This window comes from Priapulus caudatus, unplaced genomic scaffold, assembly GCF_000485595.1.
Source record: "Priapulus caudatus unplaced genomic scaffold, Priapulus_caudatus-5.0.1 Scaffold165, whole genome shotgun sequence".
Classification (NCBI taxonomy): domain Eukaryota; kingdom Metazoa; phylum Priapulida; class Priapulimorpha; order Priapulimorphida; family Priapulidae; genus Priapulus; species Priapulus caudatus.
In genome coordinates, this window is record NW_014577226.1 from 199,967 (window position 1) to 210,326 (window position 10,360).

Consider the following 10,360-nt stretch of genomic DNA (forward strand, 5'->3'; position numbering starts at 1 on the left):
GAGAGAGAGAGAGAGAGAGAGAGAGAGAGAGAGAGAGAGAGAGAGAGATCTGTGTGTGTAGCAGGCATTAGTTATCGCCGCTGCTGTCACCAGATAACATGTGCAAAGAATATCACGTAATTGGAATTTCCACGTGGCGTAGAATGCTAATAAACCACGGCTAGCGCACGCACCTGCGTGCGTGCTGTCGCCTCGTGTCGCCCTGTCCCTGCTGGCGAGCGCCTTACTAAAGGCCTTACTAGATAAAATAATAGGCTCTAGTCCGTGCGTGGGGTGAGGGGGTTACCTTCCCAGTAATGATATTGCACCCACTGTGTCTAGTCATGAGCGGCGCTGTCACACAATGCACGGGTATCGAATGCGCACGCCATATACAATCATATTTGTTTCTCTCATTTAAAAGGTCATAGTCGAGAGAACAGAAAGAAAATTAGTCTAAACATTCGCTTCTTCTCTTAGACTTTTTAGACTAGAGACTCTAGACTCTTAGACTATTTATAGAAAAACAAGGTAAAATTACGCATACGAGAGTTTCTCATACACAGTGCATAGAGGTTAGGTCTACGAGAAACAGTTAATGTTAAGACTAATGTTGTTTTGACAATGAGCCCCAGAGCCCTATGTCCAAAAAATGAATTTCGTGATCCATTTCGTCACTTTTACTGAAATATCGTTTCTTGTTTTAAACATGCTGAGACGAATGACACGATGTGCTACTATGTGCTGATGACGCGGGAGAAATTAAAGCTCCTACACAAGTCTTACTTGTCCATCAGCATGCTCGTATCCGGCGCGAGAAGATGCGGATCAGATGTGCTGGTAACCTAGGCGACGCGCTGAAGCAGCACAGTGATTCATGTTTATGGGATTCAGCGTGTAGTGTTCGCACACGCTCAGCTTCCTTACGGTAAATAATGACGAATCAAGGAATTCCTCACGCTCAATTAGAGAAGCTGCAGACTGGTTACGTATAGCCATTCTCGTGGCCCCGGACTGTCACGCGAAAATCACCATCTACATCTCATGAAAACCAAATCGGATATATTTTAACATCGCATAACGTTAGTCTGCTGACACCAGGTGGTATTCATTTGGTTGATGACTTTGAAGACCAATACGACTTCGACGTATATAGGTTCTCGAGATAATGTAAAAAGACTAGCGTATGTATATACTAGTTGGTTTACTAGGCGTTGCTCAGGGAGAAAAAGATTACTAACAACTTGTAGAGCAAATTCTGACATATATTTACTTATTCCAAGGATAGAATTGTAACAGAGAAACAAAATATGAGTAAACAATATTCGGACAAAAACAGTTTGAAAGATTCTATGTTGTCAAAGCTTCTAGATATATACAACACAAGGTCCTTCCATTTATGACAAGAATGAAGAGGATTTGTGCGGATCCAACCCTAAAGCACACAACTTAAAACTGGCCATAGGGGAAGTATTGGGATGTTAGATTAACGCTGAGAGCAGTCTCTTTTAACACACATGCACACACACACGCACACACACACACACACACACACACACATTTTCACCCACGTGTTCTTTTCCGTGAGCCCGTTCAGCTTGTACACAAATGTCATCGGACAGCAACAATTGGTCGCGACAGTGATCGTATTGACCCGATAGCAGGACAGAATCCACCGAGTTATTACAGCAGCAATACAATCTCATTTGACAGGAAATTTTTTATAAAATAAAAAAGTGATATCTGCCCTATAAAGAGAATGAAGAGCTATGAAGCCATGAAGAGTAAGTAAACGTCGACGGTTGCTACTGGTTGTAAACTACTGGTAGTGCTTACTAGAATGCAAGCATGCAGTAGGGCTTACTAGAATGTAAGCATGCAGTATAGTGCTTACCCGTTGAAGTGGGGATCAGTATTTGCTGGGTCTGCAGCTGTGTCCCTGGAGGTAACTGAGGCAGGGTGTTGGGAGCTGTAACGAACAAACAAACTAATAAACAAACATGACAAATATGGTTGTGGGTCAGCCGATGCATATATGATGCAGCCTTAAGCTGGGTCACCTTCCTCAGGATGACTGAACTCATACAGCCAGTGAAGATCATGAGAAATTGAACACTAATCTTACTGTTACTGCCGAGCTAATATCAGCTGCTTAGGGTGGAGCTAATATCTGTTGTTTGTCTGTATGAGGCACGCAAGAGTTTATGCAATCACTAATGATTCTATGCTGTGAAATTAGCATTTATCCAATCTACTGAAGAAACATAAAGCTAGATAAGAAAGTGTGAAACATTCTTTACTTATTCATGAAGTAAATTTCACACATACACATACCCATGCACGCACGCACGCACACACTCATGCACACACTCACGCGCACACGCACGAACGTAGGCACACATACACATTATAACATTGCATAATATAATATAATATGGAATAATATGGTATGGCAAGGCAATGATATAAAGTGATGTGTCACGTCATGTTACAGTACAATGTAGTGTATTTTAGCAGAGCTCAGCGTATCAGAACACAGTAAAGTTTAGCACAACATAAAATACATTAGGACAACATAGCACTGATTATAGGACAACATCGCATAGATTAACACAACATAGCATATATTAACACAACAAAGTGCAGCTTAAATTAGCACAACATAGTGTAGCTTAGCACAACATAGCAGAAATTAGCACAACATAGTGTGGGTTAGCACAACATAGCATAGATTAGCACAGCACATGACAGCGTTTCACACGCGCATGGGTTAGTGCAAGCGTGTCTAGCGTATGTGTTGATGCAAGGCAGACCTATATCAATATGTGTGAGATTGCGCGAGCGCTGTTTAATCATCGATGATATGACGGCAGCAGACATTGTTGCCATTGTCATCGTCGTTGGCTGTGTTTACCTATGATGAAGGGGAGCTGGGCAGCCTGCTGCAGTGTGAGGGGCCTGGGTTGCTGACTTGCTGCCAGACTGCTCATCACGTTCTGAGGTGACGTCGTCATCGCAGTTGACATACCTGCAATCACAAACAATGTCAAAGTTAGCACCACACATTGTCAACCGTCGTCAGAAACCCAACATTGTCAACCATCATTACAAATCACAGATTGTCAACCATCATCGGCAATCACACATTGTCAACCATATTGAAATCACAGATTGTCAACCATCATTACAAATCACACATTGTCAACCATCATCAGAAATCACACATTGTCGACTGTCATCGGAAATGACACATTGTCGACTGTCTCCGGAAATCATATTGTCAACCATCAGCAAAGGCCACATATTTTCAAACTGACATTATAAATTACATACTGTCAACATCAACAATCGCGCACATTGTTTTTAGAACACACTATCACAACAATGACTTGCTCGCGCTGCTTGCCAATAATGCTAGACAGTTTGGACAATTGTCCGCGTCAGAAATCAACTGTTATCAATAGATGTCATTCAGTGTGAAACAGCAAATGTGACCCTTCACATAAACCTCTACTAATGTGACGTTGCACTGTGTATTTGCTGCTTACATTAAGGTGTTATAAGCGTTCCCTTCACCCAAGCCTCTACCAATGTGACACTGTACTGTGGGCCCAAGGTGTACACGTCATGCTACTATAGGCATCCATATTACCGTGACCTGTACAAGCTACCATGGTTTTGCCGAGTAGCTCGATCACATCGATTCGACCAAGTGGATATTTCTGGCAGGCATGATTGCGTTTAATTCTGCCAAGCATGTCTGCCAAAATCGTATTGATTCTCGAAGTCATGTAAGTAACTGCACCACTATCCGGAGCAAAATGGCGCAGAGGGCTATTGCCCGCACAAGTCCTTATCTGGTTTTAAAGTCGGGCGCCTAAAATTTCGAACGCTTTACTGAAATGAACGAGTAGCAGTGAAAAGGCCTACTGGTGCATGCAGGAAATTAGCATCTGCTGGTGTTAGTCTACACAGCTATGCTTACCACCAGGTGTGATAAGCTAGGAGTGGGCGTTAGGTTCCACCCTCTGGCAGCTGGTTGCATGCTATATAGTTTACTACCAGGTGGTATTAGATGTATAGCCTAGTCTGTGGTGGGTGAGCACAGGACAAGCTTCTCTCATGTAGCTATGTTTCTTATCAGGTGGTTCGATCAGTGTCATCGCCAGAAAAGGCACTTGCACCAGCTTGTCCGCTTAAAAAATCCTGGTGCGAAACATTGCTCACACAAAGGTACGGAGAATACGCGACACGGCTAAGGCAGTTTTATCTATTGTCTTGCTCGTTCACTTAAATTCACTCTTACTCTGTCCGTCTCTACAACCACCGCCTGCCTACCTGCCTGCCTGCCTGTCTTTCTGTCTGTGTCTCTCCCTCTTTCTCTGCCTGTGTCTGTCCGTCACTCTATCTCTCTCACTCTGTCTCTGTCTCTCTCCCGCTGTCACTGCCTCTCGCTTTCTACCTTTCTGTCTCTCTTCCTTTGACACACGTACACGCACGCACGCACGCACGCACGCACGCACACACACACGAGTGTCAATAGGGTGGAGGATCATGGGTCACCTCTGAAAGTCCGCCCATTCTCCTCGCTGCTGCCGCCACCACCGCTGCCTCCGATTGTCATTCATGTATTCGTGAGATTCATCCTCATCTTCTCTTGCCGCAAAATCCCCGGCTCGTCCCACCGAGCCAAATCATCGAAACATTGTCCCGATCAGAAGTCTCCGCTACCCCCACCAACCTTTATTCATCCGATCTTCTCCGTCTTCGTGAACTCCCTAGCCGCCGGCGCTCGGAAGCGCAGCAATAAACCCGCCCCCCGGCCCCCGCACACGCGGCTTCAACCCTCGGAGCGGGAGGGATTCGGAGGAGTGCGGGATGTGGGGAAGAGAAAGCGGGCAATCCGTCACGGCCACTCACGAGGTTAGCGTTGATAGCTGTCATCGCGGCGACCACCCGGGCGCGCCATCCATCTGGATTGTCCTCCAGTCGCGCGCGCAAATTACCCAATAGCGACGCGACCCTAACCGAATTTCCAGGGCGAATTTGGCCCCGGGTAAGCCCACAGTGCAAGTTTCCACGGATGATGGGATAGACGCGGATGTGAGACCGCCGGCGAAACGGATGTAAAGCTTGACTCGCGGAAAATCTGCCGAATCCCGAAAGAGCGACGAAATTGGGAAAACGGGCAGATTTTAAAATTCAACATTTTGCCAGTCAGATTCTTCTTCTGCCGTATGATATAGAAGCTTCGCGTTCGCTAACTGGTCACCGGGGACAAATATTCGTCATCAATCACCGCAAATCCAGGCAACAAGATTGAAATAGCTTTTACCAGGAGAACATTGCATTTGTATTAACTTTAGTATTAAAGAACGCTGAAGTCCCAATGCCATCGTCAGAGATCGAATACACCCACAACTTTTGCAATCATCCCCACCCTCCCCCCACAACTTCCTAAACTATCCTCCTCCTCTGCAACTTCCTCAATAATCCTCCCTTCCCCACAACTTCCTCAGCCTTATACGAGCCATGGCTACTGCCAGTACATGCATCTGGGCAGGGCCGTAGGCTGAGCAAATGCTTAGGGGGGGGGCAGTGACGGATCCAGGATTTCAAGGAGGGGGTGAGTAATAGGTGGGGGGTCTGGGGGTCCTCCCCCCGAAAATTTTGAAAATGTAGATCGCAGGAGGTGGTATTTGAGGCACTTTTGAGTACATGTACAGCCTTCATTCTGACTACGACAATTCTCTTTTAGTAGAACAATTTATTTTTTTAATTTTGCTCCAAAATCTATGGAGGGGGGGCAGCAGCCCCCCCCCCTGCTGTACGGCCCTCCTGGGACTAACCTCCTAACCTACGTACGGGTTATGAATCAGGTTTTCCAGCCCGACCACCCACAGTGATCGACACATGAGCGTATCTACCAGCAGAAACGCTCGTGTAGGGAACCTTGGCAGCCTCTCCATGCTCTAACCCCTCGGCTGTGGAAACAAAGCTCATTCTTTGTCTACATTCTCGGGCTTAACACAACACATCTTTACATAACTGTACTTTACATAATCTGTGTGAGTTCACACTTGCGGTTGCGAGCAAACATGGCCGCCGCTATATGTCATCTAAGGCACGTCATGCACCTGTCTCTGTGTCTACTGAGCGATCCGTGCTCGAAACATGATGGTATGCAAGTACATTACGATAAGTGCCTCAGGGCACCAGCAATCCCAGCGCTGCTTCTCCGCAGCGACTGGAGCTATAAGACTATGAGAGCAGGAGGATACACACACACACACACGAGTATGCTAGTGAGCAGATACGACTGTTAGTTTACACTCGATGTCGGTGGCCATGCGAGTGAGTAGAACGATGTTCAATTTCCCCGGCTGGTCGGGCACACACATATCGCATGTATCTACGCGCATCATTGTGCATCAGTTCACTACATCCATTGGTGGTAAACAATTGTAAACGCACGCCTTTGCGGGTTCCTTGCGGTGAGGCATGATTCCTTGGTTCAAAGGTCTGTCGTTTCAAACGACTAAATCGAATCAGTGCGCGCGTCTAGTCTAGTCTAGCCACAGCGCTACTCCTAAAACCACGGCATTTCGATTCACGACGCCCGAATGTCGCTTCATTCACGTCCACCGAACCAAACGATCGTCAACCAGCATTACACGTGTCAAGAAGACATGTGTGCAGTGCCCCCTCGAGGAAAACAAGTGACTATCCCCCCCACCCTCCCTGCGCACAATTGCAGCTGCATGCTGCCGCGACCCTATCAGGGGGTTGGGGACAGACGCCCCGGGATGCTTACCAGACGTGTGTGACGTATAAGGTATCACCGCAGACGACTCCGCCAGGTGTTTGATGCCCGGCAACTGCTGTGAGATTTTACCTGTGAACACAGAGAGAGAAAAGCTGATTGGAAAAGCGTGAAGGACGTTTATGAACATTTCTCAAAAATTATCACGGCAAATTTTTACGAGTGACGTCACTTTAATATCCATCTCTGCCTAAATTTGAGTGCAACGTTTGCGGAGATTTCACTGCCATCATCATGCATAACTAATGCAATTATATGATGCTTAATAACCTTAATTCATTTAAATTATTATTGATTTATATATTATATTTAATTCCCAAAACGTATTACTCTTATTAGATTAAAGCCTGTCAAATTTCTCAGTAGTAAACTAACAGCATCTTGGTTGAAAATAAAACTTGAAAAACCAGACCCACTTATCACAAACTGTGAAAAAAAACAGCACACACATTATTTTGACAAGAATGAATCATAAATGGTAGACAAAGACAATGGTGGTAACTTCCCTGACCACAAGGTCAGATCCAGCCTAAACGCCTCGACTGCCAAGGCGAACTCAAAGTGGGGTCAATACTGGAGGAGGGAAGGATATCATGACAGTGACTGGAGTTAGGATTTAGTTAGGGCTAGGGTCAGGTTAGGGGTTGGATCGAGGTAAGGGTAAGGCTAGCCTCATAGTGATGACATGCGACGAAGCGGATAATATATGTACAGGGGTTGAAGAGATAGACAGACAGATAGACAGAGAATAGAGCCCTCCAACTGACCGGCTTAATCACAGGTCATTCGGACTGAGGAACCTGACCATAGGAATAGCTCACTGCCAGCCCTGATCATGCACACGGTGCTTCTTAGAGCACCAGGGGGCGCCTCGTTAATCGCACAATAATTGGACAGGGTTCATAGTAGTAAGACACATGTTGAAATAAGGACTTATAAGACCCTTTCTGGAGGCCAAAATAAGACTTTTTTACGCGATTTCTGATAGATCACCGAATATTAAAGTACACTAATAATATTTATATACACAGTTGCACAGCAGATTTAATTATTCCGTATTATATATACAACAATTCTTACTCTAACTCGAGAACAGTTTATAAAACAATTTATATAAAATATTGTAGGTTGCAAAAAATAAGGACTATTAAGTACTTTTCTAAGATTTCACCAAAAATAAGTACTAATAAGAACCCTTATTTTATTTTTGGCAAAATAAGTACTTATAAGACTTTGGAAGACCCGCTACGAACCCTGTTGGACGTATCCAGCAGCTTGGGTCTGCTTCAATCAAATATACATCGTCATGATGGCAGCTAGCTGAGCAAGGGGGTATAGAGGCTCCTGGTTCGCAATAATGCTCATCCGGACCAGATCGAATCGAAACCCAGTAAATGCTGTGAGGCAACCAAACTCACCTCGCGCAAATAAATGCCCCTCGTAAAAACCCGCACCTAATGTTATTAATAATTTTTCCCGGTCATAGCGCACGCATTCGGCAACGGTCGTGTTCGTGTGCAACGATGATTTGCGGAAATGTACGCTCTACATATCGTTCTGCAATTCAGCGAGACAGCTGCGAAATTGCATGACATGTCATTCTATAACTCGTTGCTGATCCGCGTGAGAGATACATGCATTCATTCGAATTGTTTTGCCCCATTATTTATCATCATGCTACAGGACACACAGCTAGTAAAATAGTTATATATATATATATATATATATATATATATATATATGACTGTGTGCGTGCGTGCGTGCGTGCGTGCGTGCGTGTGCGCGCGTGTGCGGTACAAGCATGTATATACGACTAACTGGCCTGCTGTAGAAAAGAGGGCAGTATATGGTTTTATTATAAGACCAACAGTGAGGGATCATTTGACATACTATTAGGTAGAGTTTTGGTCATAATGAGGCAGAAGAGAGAAGGTGGAGAATATAATAAGGGCAGTAGAGGGTGGTTATAATAACACAGTTGAGTGTGATGGTTACCTGTCTTAATATAACCACCACTCTCTCTACCCATCCTGTTAGAAAAACCCACCACCTTCCCTATCTACTGTTAGGGTGGGAAAAGCGCCTCCCCCACCAGCCACCCTACCTATGCCTTTTTGTGCTTCTCTCCGTTACTAACACCAGACTCCATTAAGCAGGTTGCCTGCTCACAAAATATTGTAATGTGTAGAAAGAGCTACCCACCTCAACCTCATATATAAACCCTCACCCAATTAACTGCTCACCCGCCTCCCCGCCCACATGATATTGTTATTGTTATTGTATTTCTGTTTGTGTGTGCGTGCGTGTGTGTGCGTGCGTGCGTGCGTGCGTGCGTGCGTGCGTGTTTGTGTGTGTGCGTGCGTGCATGCGTGCGTGAGCTTGTGTGTGTGTGCGCGCATGCACGTGTGTGTATGTGTGTGTGGGTGTGTGCGCGTGTGTGCGCGCGTGCGTGCGTACGTGTGGGTGCGTGCGTACCTGACGCACTCTCGCGCTTCTCGCCATTGCTGAGACCGGCTCCGTTGAGCAGGTTGCTGCTTGCAGAGTGTTGCATGGCGGCCATCAGCTGGTCGGGAATCATGCCTTGCAGCAACGCCGCGTTTCCTGGTGTTCCCGCGTGCTCCTGGCCCGAGAGCATCTGATCCTGCAACAGGAAGCCCCTCCAGTCAGCCACGAAATTAAAGGATGGGAGAGGGGGAGAGAAGGTTTTCGCATGGGCATCATATGTACACGATGGCACACTCTCCGACGAAGCAGCCATCATTTCGCTAGAACAGACACCTGTCTATAAAGGACACTTTTGGTATTTCTATTAAATGACCATACATATCAAGGTTTGACTATACACTTTAGAGCAGGGTTAATAACCTGTGGTCAGTGAACCCCATTGTACGCAAAATTCTGTGTTTATGCGCTCATGTGCACTTTTCTGGGGAGGAGTCTGTAGCTTTCACCAGATTCTCAAAGGGGTCCATGACTCAAAAAAGGTTAAGAACCACTGCTTTAGAGTATTAGTAAATATATAACAAGTAATTTAAACTGTAAGAATGTAAAAATTTAAGGAATAGTCGAAAACACATTTTTTTCGATGGTCAACAGATGGCTGCACACCGCTGTTTATGTTGCTATAATTGTAGCTGGCAACAATGACACGGCTGCCCAATAAGGTTACTAAGCATATCGAGTGGAAATGCAAACCTAGCTTATTCGAAACAGTAAAATACAAAAAAAATATACGTACTAAATTTCATTATACATTACACAGTGTGAGCCACATAACAGCAGTACAATTATTTAGTAATGCATTTTATATAATACGTGAGCGTTGCTCAGCAAGGATAATCATTAAAATTCACGTGAAACCTTAATCACATCTTCACTGCAAAAGTATCGCACTAACGTAGCAAACAGCAGGTGGACAGTTAGGTTAGATTTACTGCCAATAGAGCCGTGGAACGTCATGGTGTACGCCGCATGCATGCACAGATACACACACGCACGCACACACGCACGCACGCATGCACACACACACACACACACACATACACACACACACACACA

The 10,360-nt window shown here is 45.3% G+C and overlaps 1 protein-coding gene across 1 annotated transcript in view; it reads right to left on the minus strand.

The window, feature by feature from the left end:
- The window catches only part of LOC106806498, an 85,573-nt gene that overhangs the window by 2,279 nt on the left and 72,934 nt on the right, over positions 1–10,360 (minus strand). The window contains exons 3-6 of the mRNA XM_014808465.1: positions 9,278–9,443; positions 6,794–6,874; positions 2,894–3,007; positions 1,874–1,948 (exon numbers count right to left, since the gene is read on the minus strand). Coding sequence (XP_014663951.1) covers positions 1,874–1,948; positions 2,894–3,007; positions 6,794–6,874; positions 9,278–9,443 — 436 coding nt within the window. The remainder of the gene's footprint in view (positions 1–1,873; positions 1,949–2,893; positions 3,008–6,793; positions 6,875–9,277; positions 9,444–10,360) is intronic.